The sequence below is a fragment of the Ahaetulla prasina genome, chromosome 6, assembly GCF_028640845.1.
Source record: "Ahaetulla prasina isolate Xishuangbanna chromosome 6, ASM2864084v1, whole genome shotgun sequence".
NCBI classification, from domain to species: domain Eukaryota; kingdom Metazoa; phylum Chordata; class Lepidosauria; order Squamata; family Colubridae; genus Ahaetulla; species Ahaetulla prasina.
In genome coordinates this window covers 114,736,974-114,754,477 of record NC_080544.1, presented here as the reverse complement: position 1 = coordinate 114,754,477, position 17,504 = coordinate 114,736,974, and the positions used below count along the sequence as shown (strand labels likewise).

General features: G+C 50.3%; 1 protein-coding gene across 4 annotated transcripts in view; it reads right to left on the bottom strand.

The window, feature by feature from the left end:
• The window catches only part of OPA1 (OPA1 mitochondrial dynamin like GTPase), a 66,201-nt gene that overhangs the window by 9,182 nt on the left and 39,515 nt on the right, over positions 1-17,504 (bottom strand). For all 4 annotated transcript variants that reach the window (XM_058189348.1, XM_058189350.1, XM_058189349.1 and 1 more), the window contains 13 exons: positions 15,872-15,971; positions 15,492-15,622; positions 14,273-14,345; positions 13,898-13,970; positions 12,098-12,213; positions 10,987-11,051; positions 9,338-9,414; positions 4,440-4,605; positions 3,744-3,896; positions 3,550-3,658; positions 3,134-3,213; positions 2,532-2,672; positions 1,029-1,145 (listed from right to left, as the gene is read on the bottom strand). In XM_058189348.1, coding sequence (XP_058045331.1) covers positions 1,029-1,145; positions 2,532-2,672; positions 3,134-3,213; positions 3,550-3,658; positions 3,744-3,896; positions 4,440-4,605; positions 9,338-9,414; positions 10,987-11,051; positions 12,098-12,213; positions 13,898-13,970; positions 14,273-14,345; positions 15,492-15,622; positions 15,872-15,971 — 1,401 coding nt within the window. The remainder of the gene's footprint in view (positions 1-1,028; positions 1,146-2,531; positions 2,673-3,133; positions 3,214-3,549; positions 3,659-3,743; positions 3,897-4,439; positions 4,606-9,337; positions 9,415-10,986; positions 11,052-12,097; positions 12,214-13,897; positions 13,971-14,272; positions 14,346-15,491; positions 15,623-15,871; positions 15,972-17,504) is intronic.

Here is a 17,504-nt window from a genome sequence, read left to right as displayed (position 1 = left end):
AGGACCAGAAGGAGAACCATAGCGGTAAGGCCCAGAATCTGCTCATGGCGTTTGGGGGCGGGGGGTGGGGGTGGCTGCAAATCCAGCCCAGCCCAGCAGGTGAGCGTGTGAGGCAGTAAATGCAGCTGTCAGAGGAATGGCTCTGTCGCACGGATTCCACCACAGAATTACAACGACTTTAAAATGCTACAAAACTATTAAAATTACCCTGCAACCTGCTGAAATAAAGCCGTCTTCCAGCTCTTCTAGAAAAAAGGAAGCGGCTTGTGAACTTCTCCTTCCATGGGGGTTATTTCGTTTATCAATTTATATATAAATTACAATAGGGCACCCAACAACATTTAAAAAAAACAGCCACAAATCCGTAAGAAAACAGCAAAAGAAAGCAACAAAATGCCCCTAATGTGCTGAGGCCAGCCCAGCATCCTTCCTTACGGCCTTCCCAGGTCACCCATTATGGAAGGACGTCACTGACCCCTGAACCTTCTTCTGTTCACTGCAGCTGACAGGCGAAGAAGATGGCAGGGGCCCTTGGTGCTCCCTGAGCTGGGCGGTTTCGCGCAGGCGTTTCATGACCCAAACTAGTCACTAGTCCCACCAGCACTGATGACATTCCCTAGTTGGGTTGTGGAACGTCTGCATGGAAACCGTCCAGCTTAGGGAGCACCAAGGGCCCCTCAGTTCAACCCTGAGCCTACAAAGGTTCTCCTTCATTGGTGCTCCCCAGAGTCCCAATGCAGTTGGGTGTCCTGTACATTGGATAAAAGCGTGAAATAAAGCTGGCTTTCTAATGTCCGGGAGGATTTAACAGCAGGAGTGCTAGGTTGGGCGGCAGGAAAAGGACGAGTGGCCCAGGGAGCCCAGAGTTTTGCAACAGACAAGAACAGCTGGAACCAGATGTTCACTGCAAGGCTGCCACCTAGTGGAACACCACAACAGTTCCATCCCCTTGGAGCACATCCTGGCTGCACATGAGGAGAGCCCCTCCCCTTCCTGAGTCAAACAACCCCCCCCGACCCCCCCCTTACCTCCGAGTCGACAAAGTGCCTCTGGTAGTAGTAGAAGCCCCTCCGGCAGAGGTTGCAGTGGCCCAGGGCTGTTTTCAGGAAGTGCTGCCTGTAGACCTGGTGCCAGGTGTCCTTGATCTGGGAGCAGAGGGACAGTTGGATCAGTCAAACTGTGGAAGTTGGATCAGTCCTGGGCTGTGGAAGACCCTCCCCCGAGGCCCCGACCCTGAGCAGAAGGCTATCCGCAGACTGCCTTCCTGTGTGTGTGCCTAGAATTGGTTGATATTCTCCTTGGATGCCCTTGTGTCCAGAGCAAAACAAGAGGAACATCTACTGCCATTTGCCTTCTGTCAAAGGCAGCTTTTCCTCTAATCTGGCCTCCAGACCCCTGGGATTTAAGTCTTTGTCCTCGGAGCCCCTGGGTGGGAGCAGAGGGGCCTTCAGGGCTGGGAAGGTCCTGGAGGTGGCTGATGGCCCTGAGCTGAAGGGAGAAATTCTGACCCTGAGCGGAAAGGGAGAGGGAGGAAGATGTGGAGGTGGGTGGGGCTTCCAGTGGTCAAAAGTGGAATCCAGAGGCCCCCTTCCTTAGGGGATGGGACCCTCCCGGGGTGCTGGGCTTTAGGGCCCGTTTTCCTCAGGTAGCAGGATCCAATGGCCATCATGGGAACTGCTAACCCCAGATAGGGGAAGCCCACCTGTGTCATAACAAAATCACAGAGTTGGAAGGGACCCTGGAGGTCTTCCAGTCCAACCCTCTGCTCAGGCAGGAGACCCTCTACCATGCCAGACAAAGGGCTGTCTAGTCTCTTCTGCACCCACCACTGGAGGGAAGCTGTTCCACTAACTCTGACTGCTTCTGGTCACGGCTGCTTCTGTATCCAAAGGTTTCAGGCAAAGGTTTCCCCTGCCCAGCCGCCTCTGACTCGCCCCCCCCCCCCACTGCTCATCTCCATTTCTTCGCAGAGGGAGCCAGCGTTGTCCACAGCGCCTTTTTGTGGCCGGCATGGCTATGAATTTAGGCACACAGAACACTATTACCTTCCCACCAAAGTGGTACCTATTTATCTGCTCGCACTCTCATGCTTTTGAACAGCTAGGTGGGCAGGAGCTGGGTGGTGGTGATGAGAAACGGGAGCTCAACCCATCATGTGGGTCTTGAACCCGGGCTGTCAGCTTTCCAGCTGAGGTGACAAGCTCGTCATCTTTAACCACTGAGCCATCACACCCTTAACAGACCCTGGGCTCCTCCCATCTGGCCAGCCACTTGGCCATCAGCCAGGATTGGAGACCCTCCAGGACAGGGTCTCCAACTTTGGCAACTTTAAGCCTGGTGGACTTCAATTCCCAGCTTTGCAGGCTGGGGAATTCTGGGAGTTGAAGTCCGCCAGACTTAAAGTTGCCAAGGTTGGAGGCCCCTGCTCCGGGGGACCAGACTTGACAGGGAGCGCAGCTCTTCCTGAAAGCCCACCTTTCCCACCTCCCTCTCAGGGTTCCAAAAAAAGGTCGCAAAACTAGACACCTTACCAAGCAGGGGTCCACCGCCACCCCTCGGGCCTCAAGATTTTTCCGGACGGTGGTGACCTCGTCGTTGGCCAGGTAAGCCGGGTGCTCCTCGTTACATTTCATCATCTTCTCCAGCTCGTTTTTGGTTTCATTGCGGATGGTCTGGCATGCAAGAAACGGAAGAGTGTTTCCTAAATGGTCTGAAACATTTTCGCTGCTCCAGATGGGACCCTCCAGACTTCTGGCTTTTCCCCTGAGCTTCTGACCCTGGCGCAGGTCAAAGGAGACGATAGCAGCTCAGGGGCCTTCGGGTCTCCAGGAAGCCTCCTAACCCTGGAGCAGTGGCTCCTCCGTGCTGAAGGAGGAACGTAAGTGCCGCACAGAGGGAGACAGACTGAGGCTGGAGGCCCCAGAGACACCCATGCCCACCTACAGTGTGACAGACCCTGAGGAATGTCGAGGAGACATGGCTGGGGAAGCATGTTCCCCAAGGGCCCAGGAGCCAGAAAGAAGGCTACCCTCTGAGATGTGTGACTCGTACAGCCGGCTCCCCTTACGGGTCTGCAGCTGGCCGCCGTTGGGGAGGAAGCCCCACAAGGAGAAAGAGCCGAGTGACCCTTTACCTGGTCTTTGGTGCGCTTCACCCAATACAGCCACCTTTTCCTCCAGTCTGGGCCCACCATGTCTTCAATGACGGATTCGGCTAGAGAGAAGCGAGACAGAAGGGCCCTCCTCAATCCCAGAGCCCAGAAGCAGGATAGAAGGGGGCACACAGCTACATCCCAGAGGGGGCTGCCAAGGGACCACCCCCCTCCTGAGACTCTCACCCAGGAACTGCTCCCCACTTTTGCACAGGAAGCAGCTCTGGCTGGACCTTCAAGCAGCAACCATGTGGTGGTCCAAGAGAGGCTGAAGGCCACAGGAAGGAAAGGAGGGAATGAGAAGAAGGAAGGAAGGAAGGGGAGAGGGAGGGAGGCAGGGAAGGAAAGAAGAGAAGGATGCATGAAGGGGAGGGAGAGAGGAAGGAAGGGGCACTCACTGTCCTTCAGGCGACTCTGCAGGGTTTCCTCCATGAACTGAATGGCGGCGTCCCACTGCTGCTTGTCGGAGATGGACCTGTCCTCCAGGGCGTTGTGCTGGATCACCCTCTGCCAAGGCAGCGCACAGGCATCAGGAGGGCCCCTCTCCCTCCCCACACCTCCCCCCGTCCAAAGGGAATGGGGGGAGCCCTACCAGGCTGTCCTCCGCCCGCTCGTTCCACTTGTGCCGCTTGATGCTCTCCTCCTTCACGGCCTGCTTCAGCTTGTCGAAGATGTCGTCGTGCTCCTTGCCCTTCTGCTCGGTCATGAAGCGAGAAAACTCCTCCTGCAGGGTCTCCCAGGCCACCTGTCAAAGGCCAGGAGGGGCACAATAACCATCAGCAGGCAAGACACCCCTCCCCTGCTGTGCGCCCCCCCCCTGCCTCCCAGCTCTCCCCCCTCCCCGGTTCAGGTCTTGAGTCTCCATCAGGCGTGGACCACAAGGGCCCCTCCAAGCCGAAGCCTCTGGACAGGAGCTTGAGAGGGGAGTGAGATCTGTTCCCTGCCTTGCCCCGGCCTCCAGTTAAGTGGAAGTTGCAGAAGGAGGGATTCTCCAGGCAGGAGATCTCCGGTCCTCTACAGCAGGAGTCTTAAGACTTGCCGACTTCCAGAATTCCTCAGCCAGCCTTTGGGCCCGAAACCTCAGATCTGGCTTTTTTCTTCCTTGTCACCACTTGGCTTTGGTAAAACCATACCTTCTTCTTTCCCAAAACGACTGAACGGGCACAGAAAGGCAACCTGTTCTGCTGCTTGGCTTAGGGCATCCCACCAGGGAGGCCAAGGTCCCTTCCGACTCTGTTATTATGAAATAGGAGGGATTCCCCTGCGGTCACCATCAGCCGCAGCTCACCTCCACGGCCTTGTTGGGCAGCTGCTTGTCAGTCCACTGCTTCAGCCTGATGTCCACAGTGGTGTTGAAGGTGCCGGCGTTCAGAGACTGGGCTGCTGGAAGGTAGATGTTCTCAATCACGTGGGTCGAAACTCTCTCCCATAAAGTCTTCTGAAGAATTTCCTCCCTGGGAGGGAAACGCAGGACGGGATGAAACAAGCGCCAGGAAAAGAAGGGGGGGAAATGTCCAGAGGCTGCCTAGATTATAATCATCATTATCATCAGAGTCTGATAGTACAGGTGGTCCTCGACTTACAGCCATAATGGAGCCCAAACTTTTCATTGCTGAGCAAAAGGATTGTTAAGTGAGTTTTGCTCCATTTTACCACCTTTCTTGCCATAGTCATTAAGCAAATCACCACAATTGTTAAGTGAGTCACCTGGTTGTTAAGTGAATCTGGCTTTCCCATTGACTTTGCTGGTCAGAAGCTCTCAAAAGGGGATCACGTGACTCTGGGACACTGCGACGGTCATAAATACGAGTCAGTTGCGGATATCTACTCCAGAAGACACGATGACGTGAAGAGACCAGAAAGGCAGGCTTACTTCCTTTATTATTCAACTGGGGTGGTGGATAATGTTTTTGTCCTTCGTTCTTTTCAATTCACTTTTTAAAATGTTCCTTTCTAGCTTTGTTTGTTCTCTGTTAACTTTTCCTTTCTGATTTTGTATTTTAATTTTTGAATAAAATAAAAAAATTGATTTAAAAAACAGGAAACGTGATGTGGAAGGCAACCTTACTTCATTTTCTAAGAATCCCTTTGTCATTTGGTACAACTATCATCTGAAACTGAAAACCAGTAAATTAAATTCCAATTGGTAAACCAAACTCCTTATGCTCTGGTAGAAACACATGTTTTCATTTAAATGGCCACATTAATGGAAAAAAATAATGTCACTGCAATGTAAGCATAATTATCACATGGACTCCAGAAGCCTTGAATCCTTTTCAGGGAATGGGCAGGAATGTATCCGTGACTCCAACCCAACCCAAAAGCTGTTGCAACTTCATGCGCCTTCCATGAAAAACCAATTCAAGAAACAGTGATATGTGGATGCGGGTGTTTGTGTGTGATTCTACATGTTGTGAGAATCCAACCTTTCTCTCTCTCTCTTTTTTTTTTTAGTAAAAAAGTTTTATTTTTACAATCATGTCAAACAACTCATTCAATGTACAGTTATATACAATTAGTCGGGCTTGCCCAGTCACCACCCCCCTTTTTAACACTCTTCCCTCTTCTACCTTCTTCTACTTTCCAGACCTTCCTCTCCTTCTCTTATCTACATCCTCTCCTCCCTCCACCCTCCACCTTCCTTCTCCCTCTTCTACCCCTCTTCCTTCCTCTTCTCCTCTTTCCTACCTCCTACTCTCTCCTCTTTTCTCCCTCCCCACCGTTCTAAAATGGTAACTGGGCAGACCCGACCCTGCATTAATTATATTTATACATCTTCAATAATCCCTGTACATTCACCATCACTCCATCTCCAACCTTTCTCTTGACTGCGTGAAGCAGGCTGGCATAGGAAGCACTAATACAATTTGCGTAGATGCAGCACACACATTCTATCAACACAGCAGTGGTGGTTGTGGATTGGGACTGAGGATTTAGAGCAGGGGTCTCCAACCTTGGCCGCTTTAAGACCGGTGGACTTCAATTCCCAGAATTTCCCAGCCAGCTCTGTTCTGCTCCCAGCTCTGCAGAGCTGGCTGGGGAATTCTGGGAATTGAAGTCCACCAGTCTTAAAGCGGCCAAGGTTGGGGCCTCTGATTTAGAGTAAAATATAATCCCAGTCTGGGAGGATTGATAATACGCTTCAAACGCTCTACCATCATCCCAGTGCCGAAGAAGCCCACCATCAAGGAACTGAATGACTACAGACCAGTTGCTCTAACATCTGTAGTCATGAAAACCTTTGAAAGGCTAGTGCTTTCCTACCTGAAAACCATCACGGATCCGCTGTTAGACCCCTTGCAATTTGCATACCGAGCAAATAGATCAACAGATGATGCTGTTAATATGGCTCTGCACTACATCCTACAACATCTTGAGTCTCCAAAGACCTATGCAAGGGTCCTTTTTGTAGTCTTTAGTTCAGCATTCAACACCATCATTCCAGACATTCTTCTAACTAAGCTAAACCAGCTACAGGTACCGGAACAGACTTGTAAGTGGATCACAAGCTTCCTAACAAACAGGAAGCAGCAGGTGAAGCTAAGCAAGATCACATCAAATACCTGTACAATTAGCACAGGGCCCCCAAGGCTGTGTGCCCTCCTCACTTCTCTTCTCTCTGTATACCAATGACTGCATCTCCAATGATCCATCTGTTAAGCTACTGAAGTTCGCAGATGACACAACAGTGATTGGTCTCATTCGAGACAATGACGAATCCGCATATAGACGAGAGGTCGAACGACTAGCCTTGTGGTGCAACCAAAACAATCTGGAACTGAACACACTCAAAACCGTAGAAATGGTGGTAGACTTTAGGAAAACCCTTCCATACTTCCACCTCTCACAATACTTGACAACACAGTATCAACAGTAGAAACCTTCAAATTTCTGGGTTCTATCATATCGCAAGATCTCAAATGGACAGCTAACATCAAAACATCATTAAAAAGGACAACAAAGAATGTTCTTTTTGCGCCAACTCAGTAAGCTCAAACTGCCCAAGGAGCTGCTGATCCAATTCTACAGAGGAATTATTGAGTCTGTCATTTGCACCTCTATAACTGTCTGGTTCGGTTCTGCAACCCAACAAGAAAAACACAGACTTCAGAGGATAATTAGAACTGCAGAAAAAATAATTGCTACCAACCTGCCTTCCATTGAGGACCTGTATACTGCACGAATCAAGAAGAGGGCCGTGAAAATATTTGCAGATCACTCGCATCCTGGACATAAACTGTTTCAACTCCTACCCTCAAAACGACGCTATAGAGCACTGCACACCAGAACAACTAGACACAAGAACAGTTTTTCCCCGAAGGCCATCACTCTGCTATACAAATAATTCCCTCAACACTGTCAGACTATTTACTGAATCTGCACTACTATTAATCGTTTCATAGCTCCCATCACCAATCTCTTTCCACTTATGACTGTATGACTATAACTTGTTGCTGGCAATCCTTATGATTTATATTGATATATTGACCATCAATTGTGTTGTAAATGTTGTACCTTGATGAACGTATCTTTTCTTTTATGTACACTGAGAGCATATGCACCAAGACAAATTCCTTGTGTGTCCAATCACACTTGGCCAATAAAATTCTATTCTATTCTATTCTAATACACAAGGAAGCATAACGCAAGGCAACAAGACAGAATTCTGAACACAAGGAATTCAGAATTAACTAGGAACAACTCTAAAGAGAGGAAATTAATATGGTGGGAATGGTAGATTGACAGAATGAGAGTCGTTAACATCATGAGCCTGAATGGTTCCTTCTGTGAAAGGGAAAGCGAGGTGTGAAAGAAAGGAAAAGGATTTTCTTGCAGGAAAGTTGCTGCCTCCAGGGATGTCTGGTGATCTGAGATCCTGCTGAAGTCATGCCAAAGGGGGGGAGTAAAGAGGACCAGATGGGCTCCAACCGGCTTTAGGAAAGTTATTTATGAGAACTTAAAAAGGATATGAGGCGTTTAGAGAATAAAAGTTGGAAAGGCCTGGAAACTGAAAGCAGATATTTTCTCTTTGTCTTTGGCCAAAAGATGCTCCTGCCAAACCAGACTCATCTACTCAAGAACAGACCCGCAAATACATACACACACACGACTCACACACACACACAGCAACTTGCTGTTGGGGGCCTCTAGATCCATCAAGCAAGAGGGAAATGAAAAGCATGTCGGGTCTTGTAACTGTCGTTGCTTTGGTGTTCCTCAAGACGATGTTCTCAAATGATGAAAGCAGGAACAAAATGTCCCAGGGTGAAATGAAATGAAACATTTTAATGAAAAGAAGGACTAGGGCTGACATAGGTCCCAATATTTGAGGGGCTGTTGTAAAGAACAGGGGGGTCAACCTATTCTCCAAAGCACCAGAAGGCAGGACAAGAAACCATCGATGGAAACCAATCAAGGAGAGACTCAACCTGGAATTAAGGAGAAACTTTCTTGACAGTGAGGACCATTAACCAATACAATAGCTTTTGCCTCCAGAAGTTATGGGTGCTTCATCACTGGAGTCTTTTAAGAAGAGATTGGACAGCCATTTGTCTGAAACGGTATGGGCTCTCCTGCTTGAATAGGGGGTTGGACTAGAAGACCTCCAAGGTCCCTTCCAACTCTATTATTCCGTTAAAAGCCAGAGCCCAAATGGCCCAAGCAAGTTCCCCCCACCAAAATCACCAACCTATCCTCCTGACATCTCAGCAGCCCACGGCAGGGATTCCCGAGACCCCAAACCAGGAGGCTCCCACACCTGGCTCTTAATCCAGCCTCTCTCCGGCAGCATCTGGCTTCCAGGCGGCCCAGGGGAGGCGCTTGGTGTGCTGACAGAGGACATATTCTTTCGGCAGCCAGACACACCTGGCTTCCATTTAGAATATTTACAACTTTGCCCAACTATTTATGGCCCAGGATCCGCCCCTCCTCAGCTGGTTTCAATCCGTCTTGGACCCAGGACAATCTGCGCACGCCATGTTTCCTCCTGGGGAGGGGAGGGAGGGGCTGCAGAACTATCCAGCCTCAGCAGAACAGCTGGGGGGCGGGGTGGGGGCTCCCAACTGACTTAGGTGCAGAGGCCCATCAATGCTCGACGGTCCCAAGGGAGCATTCGAAGCAGCCCATCCTAAGCTCAGCACCCCCAGCTACGTCCCTGACCCAAACGGAAGAAATCAAGTACAGTACCAGTGCTTGGGGGTCACCTGGCTCAAGCTTATGACTTCGTCAAGGATTTCGTTCTTGGCTTTTTCAAACAGCTCATTCTGGACAGAGAGAGAGAGAGAGAGAAAGGGAGGGAGAGAGTTACTGAATGTGGGAAGGAGTGGAGGGATGATACAAGCCTCTCTTGGGGACTCTGGTCCTCCACTGGATCACCTCTCCCCGCCCCCCCTCAAGGGCCTCCTTTAGGCAGGGAAAAGGCCAGCCCTGCCTCTCCATCCTCCTCCACCTGGCACCTGCTCCTTTCAAGGCAGACACCTTTATGCCTGGACTCAGCAGGGGCCTCTTCTACAAGGGGTGTGTGTGTGTGTGTGTGTGTGTGTGTGTGTAACTATGCCTCCCTTCACCCCTGGTGGAAAAGGCCAAGGGCTGCAAGGGCTCACTTGCCCACCCTCCAATCCCTTCTGGTGGTCCTGAGGCAGCCGGGGTCAAGATCCCCCTTCCGACTTTGGGCTATTGTGTGGAAGGGAGAGGGGTGATGATGATGATGATGCTTCCCCCCCCCCAAACTTCAGACTTTCTGTGCAAGTTTGATCAGTGAAGGAGAATCTTTGCAGCTCAGGGTTGAACTGAGGGGCCCTTGGTGCTCTCTGAGCTTGGTGGTTTTCTTGCAGACGTTTCATGACCCAAACTAAATAACACCATCAGTGCTAATAAGCAGCAGTGTTTCCCTAACCTCACTCCTTACTAGCACGGATAACATTACCTAGTTGGGTAATAAAAGACGTCTGCAAGAAACCAACCAAGCTCAGAGGGCATCAAGGACGTCTCAAGTTTGACTACTTAATTGTGTTATATTATGCATGGTTTAATTTTGTGGTGAGTTGGTAGCAAGCGAGTTCAACCAACCGATCAGTAAGTTTTAGCTTTGCAGGGAGGTGCCACAAGAGAGAGAGGGAACCCAGGCAGTAGCCCCAGGTCTGTGACTGAGGTCAGGGCTGGAGTCCAGCAGAGCAGCCTTTTCACCCACCCCGCCCCCAGGTCCGGCTCCAGAGGTTCTGCAAGATCAGATCGCAATAGACTTATATACCGCTTCACAGTGCATTTACAGCCCTCTCTAAGTGGTTTACAGAGTCCGCCTCTTGCCCCCAACAATCTGGCTCCTCATTTTACCCATTTCAGAAGGACACAAGGCTGAGTCAACCTTGAGCCTGCTGAGATTTGAACTGCCAAATTGCAGGCAGCCAGCAGTCAGCAGAAGTAGCCTGCAGGACTGCACTCCAACCACTGCGCCACCGTGGCTCAGAAATAAGCCACAGCCCAGATCTCTCGAGCAGCTCTGGGGAGGTCCATCAAAACTTCAAACGATCATTAAGCAACCGGATGTAAGCTGAGGACTACCTGTAACTGTGGAAGTTCTACAGCAGGGGTATCCAACCTTGGCCAATTTCAGACCTGTGGACTTCAAATCCCAGAATTCCCTAGCCGTGTGTTTCTCAACTTTGGTCACTTTAAGACCAGTGGACTTCAACTCCCAGAATTCTCCAGCCAGCTGGCCACTCCTGCTCTATAGGGAAGCCACCGAGAGGCCTTCACGTGGACGGATGCTGTGGCCGCTGAAGCTGTCCCGAGACCCAGAAGACGTTCAAAGGGCTCTGAGGCAGACAGGAACTCACCCGGTCCAGCTCTCGCAAGCGGGGGTAGTTGTTCTTCCACTCGGTTTCCAAATTAAAGCGGGTTGCTGGGAAAGAAGAGATTATTCCAAGCAGCGAGAACCACACCTCCATGCGCGCTTGCCCATTTTTCCAGAGTGGACCCCTTCCACGCCCCAAAACCTCCCACGGCAGGCTCAGGCCCTCCCCTGACCTGGCCCTTCGGCTGCAGGATATGGCTCCTTCCTCTTCAAAAGCCATCTGTGTATTGATTTAGCCATTCAGGTATTCAATTTGCATTCTGGGAAATCAATAAACCCTCAGGACAGTTTAAGACAGTCCGGTCAGAACATCCAACCCATTAAAGTATCCCTAGTCAGCATCATTAAAATCAAATAATCTATTAGGAATAATAATGGGCAAATAAATAACTCCTCTAGACTACGGGACAAAAATCGAACGTGAATGTTAAATTGAAATTGCAAAGCCGTGACCATTAATTAGTCACCAGAGACGGGCAGTTTTAACTGTGAGCAGCCCCTCCCGGCCTCACCACAGTCTGAGAGCTACAAAGCTGAGCCCTCTGTAGCCGGAGAGCCTCCCTTGGGCAGCTGCCCTGCCAGAGGGGAGTCCAGACCTGCTCCCCTATTGCCTGGGTCAACCTGCCGTCCAAGGACTCCTCTCCCAAGTGCCTGCAAATGGTCCAGGCAACTGAGGGAAAGATCTCCCTCCTTCCCCCTGAACCCATATTTTTGCCCCCCCAACCCTCTGGATCACCTCACCCTGCCCTGGGGATGCCCCAAACCTCCAGGTGCTCCACAGGGAGGCATCTCCTGCCTTCAGTCTTCAGAGCGTTTGGTCTGGGGGGCTCACTCGGCTTCTGGGTCTGAGCTGCTTCCTCAACTCCACTGCAGCCATGATAGAGCCCTAAATGAGCTCAGCCCGACCCTGAGTGCAGATCCTGTCCACCCAAAGTGTTACCCGAGACCTTCTGAGATGTTCAGTGCCACTTTTCTGCCCCCGAGAGACACAGGAGCAACAAGCCCGGCCTGGGGGGGGGGGGGCTTCAACCAGTCTTGCCAAGACAGCCCTCCTCTCTGCCCCAGACTTTCCATTGAAGAAGCTGCCCCCTTACCTTTGAAAGCATCCGCCTGCTGCTCCACCGATTCACGCACCATTTTCCAAAAACAGTCGGACACTGCCAGGCTGAGGTTCCGCGTGGTCACCTGGTGGGGCTTCAGCATGGAGTTTCTGGGGAGAAGAAATACTGAAGAAATGCACAAAGCAACGGGCGCGTGGCTCAAAATCAGAGCCTCCTGTCTCCTACCTTCATTTGGTACCTTTCAGCCCATTTCTATAGTAATCCAGGGTGGGGCGACTTTAGGCCCTGTGGGCTTCAACTCCCAGAATTCCTGAGCCAGCGGTGCTTCTGGGAGTTTGAAGTCCACAGGTCTTAAAGTTGGCGTAGTTGCCCCAACTCTCCTCTGCATCTATTGAGGTCATTTCTAATTTTCTGTCTTAGGCTAGTAAAACCCCACATAATTTTATCTGCTCCACAATCACAATGAGCTTCCTTCCACTCCTCCGTCATGGCTGAGGGGCGCTCAGAAGCCGTCCCTGATGGCAAGTCACCGGGTCAGACAGGTACATACAGGTAGTCCTCGACATACGACCACAATGGAGCCAAAAATGATGTTGCGTGAGACAGTTGTTGAGTTTTATGACCTTTCCTGCCACAGTTGTTAAATGAACCACTGCTGTTCTGAAGTCAGCAACACGGTCGCTAAATGAATCTGGCTTCCCTGTTGACTTTGCTCGTCGGAAGGTTGCAAAATGGGATCATGTCACCCTCCTTGGATGCTGCAACCGTCATAAATATGAGTCAGCTGTCAAATGTCTGAATTTTGATCAGGTGACCATGAGGAGGCTGCAAGAGGCATAAGTGTGAAGAACGGTCATAAGTCACTTTTTTCAGGGTCGTTGTAACTTTGAGTGGTCACTAAATGAATGGTTGTTAAGTCAGGGACTACCTGTAGTCCAGGTTTCTACCATGAGATCCACATTTAACCAGCATGCTGATCTGGACGTTGCAGAATATTCTGCCATATGCTCTGCATAAGGTACATAAAGTCTGCAGCATTCCCACAACCTCCTAAGGAAATGACCCAGTCAAAAAAGGAGGTAAGATTAGCCCAGGCAACCCACAGCGCCTTCTGGCAATTCCTGCCTTGATTTCAAGCTGCCCCCCCATCCATTGCTTTATCATCTCCTCCAGAATCTTCCCCAATCTCAATGTCAGTGTGTTAACACCCTAATACCTCCCTGGAGAGTCTTTCCGCTATTTCTGAGGAAATCGCCTGGCCCTTCCCCAGTTCTCCCAAGATTATTCAAACATGAAGTGCCATAATTTGGGTGGGCAATCAATCCGTCCCTTCAGCATCCCAGAGGCCAAACTTCTTGGCTTTGGAAATTTAAGCTCATTCAAGAAAGGCCTCCGTCTTATTCCTGGCTGGAGATAACTAGAGCAAAGGGGTGGGGTTGGGTGGGGTCTGCTCAGCGTTGCCTTCTGGCACTTTTCCTGGGGCACCTGAGGTGCTGACATTGCCCTCTTCCTTTCATTTTAAGGTGTAACAAAACCAAGAAACCCCCACAGAGGCTGAGAAGCCAGAGGGCGACTGAGAGCATCATTACGTGGAAGAGAGCAGAAGCAGGTAGAGTTGCTAAATTGCGTCTGACTCTTTGTGGTCCCAGGGACCATGGCTCGCCAGATCCCCGTCTGAGGGCCGATTGCTGCCTTCCAAGTTCTGAGGCCCTCCTCACAACGCTACTGCCCAGCCAACTGAAATGCTTCACAGTCTCAACAATTCTGAAAGAGGCCTGAGTAAGTAGCCTTAGACTAGCAAGGCATGCTTCAGAAAACCAAGTATTAGCCTACTTCAATAGTTTGGAGTTTTGGAAAAATTCTTCTTCGTAGTCTCTAATAGATTCAATGCTTTCACTGCTGTTCCCTAGAGAGAGAGAGAGAGAGAGAGAGAGAGAACAAAGAAGAAAGCAATTGAAATCACGCCACGTGGGAAAGGCCGGGCCTGTAGCTGGACAAACGCCAACCTTTACATTTAGCCATGTGGTAGGGCTGTATTGCTATTGCCCGTCTCATTTCCCGCTACTACTAATGGGATTATGTCGTGATTATTATTACTCTGTTCCTTTGCATGTACCCTGAGAGCTTCTGCACTGCAGACAAATTCCTTGTGTGTCTAATCACACTTGGCCAAATATTGTCTTCCCTTCCCTTCCCTTCTTTGCATACCTTTTCCGGTAACCACCGCAAAATACCCCAGAGCCTTCATCGGGAAGAGTTTGCCTTCGATGATCTGCTGAATCTGGGAGGAGAGGAAAGCAGCAGCTCAGCCCCATCAGGATGCTTGGTTAGGGGTTCTTGACTCCTTTTGGGCAAAACCCTCCACCGTCACAAGGCGCCCTTTAGATCTGGGCCCAGTCCCCACCCCCTTTGCTCAGGACAGGAACCAATGGTAGCTCAACTTACAGCCGTAACTGAGCCCAGAGCTCAGAGATATGGAGACAAATGGAGGCAAAACGTGATTAGACCTGACATTTTTTTGACATTTTTGCATTGTTAATTTTGACATTTTTGCATCATTAAGCGAATCAGTTTTCCCAGATGGGTGGGTTTTTTGCCAGAAACCCACAAACAACACCTCAAATTGCAATCATGTGATTGAGGGATGCTGCTAACAGTCATACAGTGAATCGGTCGTCAAGTGCCAAACTTGCAATCAGGTGACTGTGTGTGTGTGTGTGTGTGTATGTGTGTGTGTGTCTCTTGTAATTCAGCATAACTTTGAGTGGTCATTAAGCAAGCAGTTGTAAGTTGAGGACTACCTGACCCAAGGTTTGCCGTCCAGCACTTTCAGGAAAGAGGGCCTTGCCACACACTCCCCTCTCCACCCCAGGTCTGCAGCCCAGGCAATGGGGCAGATGCTTCAAGTACAAATCGAATAAATAAAGTGGCCCCCAGCACAACCAGGTGGAATTTGTGATCCTCGGTTCTGTACCCCACGGCTGTATCCAAAGTGGAGGGCAAGGCTTCAGAGATGTCCCCCAGAAGCCCTTTGCACGTGCAGTCTGCTCGCCTAGAGCAGGGGGTCTCCAAACTTTCCCCCTTTAAGACTTGTGGACTTCAACTCCCAGAATGCTCGGCTGGTTAGGGAATTCTGGGAGTCCAAGTCCTCAAATCTTAAAGGGGCCAAGTTCAGAGACCCCCTGCTCTATGGGCATTTTCCTATAAGCTTTCAAGTAGCACACCAACCACGAACCCTATTTTTTTCTGTAGCTTTAGAGTCCTATACAGAATCTTCCCAGCAAACTGGACCAGAATTCCTCCCGTTATTCCTAACAATGAGCAGGTAAGAGCTTTCCTTGGGAACACAGTGTTAAAAGAAGAAGAAGAAGAAGTATTTCTGCTTGCTGAGCAACCTCTGATCCAGGAAGCCCCGCCCCCCACTCACCCTGCTGGGACTGGCCACATTCTTCTCCGCAAGATCCACTTTGGTCAACACAAAGATGGTCCTCTTGCCCTGAGGGTCCATCTGGCTGACCAGGTCGGTGACGATGCTGCGCTCTGCATCTACAGACCCATCTGGAAAGGAAAACAGAGAGTTGGTCCAGAAGGAAAAGAGGGGCAACGTTACCCAGCCCTGGGAGCGGTCAAACATCCGATGGGGGAGGAAGATCTGCCCTGCCCTGCCCTGCCTCCCCCACCCACCCGGTGTTCCCGGCCAGGAGCAAGGGGCAGCCTGAGCTGCCTCCCCCAGCCAGAGCCCCGGTGGTCCCAGGCCGGCCGGCAGGGGTTCCTCTCCCACCAGTAAAAGGCTCCCTGCTTCCTCACCTTGGATGCAGAGGATGATGGCGTTGGGGTTCTGCATGTAGGCTTTGCTGATGCTGAAGATGAGGTCTTTGGTGTTTGCCGCCATCCCCGATGTCACCGTCTGGGGAAAGAGGGGTTCGTTTTCATGTATTTGATCTTTCAATCTGCAGCTTAACAGAATAACAAGAGCTGAAAGGGACCTTAGAGGTCTTCTAGTCCAGCCCCCTGTTCAAGCAGGAGACTCTACACTATTTCAGACAAATGGCTGTCCAGTCTCTTCTTAAGAACTTCCAGTGTTGGAGCTCCCACAATTTCTGGAAGGAAGTCGTTCTCTTAGTGAATTGTCCTCACTGACAGGAAATTCCTCCTTAGTTCCAGGTGGATTCTCTCCTTGATCGGTTTCCATCCGTTGCTTCTTGTCCTGCCTTCAGGTGCTTTGGAGGATAGGCTGACCTCCCTCCGCTTTGGGGCAGCCCCTCCGATATTGGAAGACTGCTATCACGCCTCCTCTACTCCTCTAGGCTAGCCAGGCCCAGTTCCTGCAACCGTTCTTCATATGTTTTGGCCTCCAGCCCCCTAATCCTCTTGGTTGCTCTTCTCTGCACTTTTTCCAGAGTCTCAACATCTTTTTTTTATATTCTGATGACCAGAACTGGATGCACTATGTAATATTCCCTGGGCAGCTGCATTCAGGGGTGAACTACTCATTCAGGATGGGGAAGAACTGGCCTCAATTCCACCTAGCAAGACCAAAGAGGGTGGGGATTTTAAAGCCCCTGGAACTTTCCACTCCCCTCAATGGGATCAGCACTGGAGCTTTCCCTGGAGTCAGTTTTTGTCTGAGCTACAAACAACCTTATAGCTAAAATCACAAAAACTAAGCAAAAGGCAGAACTGTGGGTCAGATTTTGGCCATTTTAATTTAAAATGCACATTTCTTTAGAATTAAGAAATTTAAAATGTATTTTAAATACTACAGCAGTGCCCCAGCCTGGAAAAGGCCCGCCGCCCTTGGTGCACGCAACGCTCCCTTCCTCTAACCGTCCAACGGAAGCGAGGGGGTGCTGGGTTGAGAGAAATGAGTCATCCCCAAATCATCTCTGGGCTTCCACCGCTGAGCGTGGACCTGAGTGTGGACCAAACTCTGGCCATCACACCACGTTGACTTCCTTGCAAAAAACACTCTGTGTGTGTGTGTGTGCAGGCACCACTTTCATCCGGTACCAGATGGATGGCAGCACCCTCATTTTGCAGCTAGCACCTCATGCTTGCTTATGCTTCGCTGATATGCGGTGACAGTCTGTCATGAACTATGAAGAAGGGGGATGAAGGGAGGAATGTTTGGGAAATCTGAAAATAAGTGCTGTGCCTTCTGGAGAAGCTGCTTCAAGGTCGCCCAGCTGGAAGGAGAGAGCGGCATAGCAGAGCGTGCTTGAACTGACCATTCAGAAAACAGCTTGCAAGATAATAATTGGTTACCTTGGGGTGGGAAATGAAAGTCAGTAAAGGAGGAAAAAGTATAACGTAGGGATTTGGGCAGGTGAATCTCAGTTCCGGCTCTGCGTGACTGCAATATGTCCCAAAGGTGTTTTTTCCAGAGGCAACTGGACTTCCTTCTTTTTTCTTTGAAGACATTTTGCTTCTCATCCAAGAA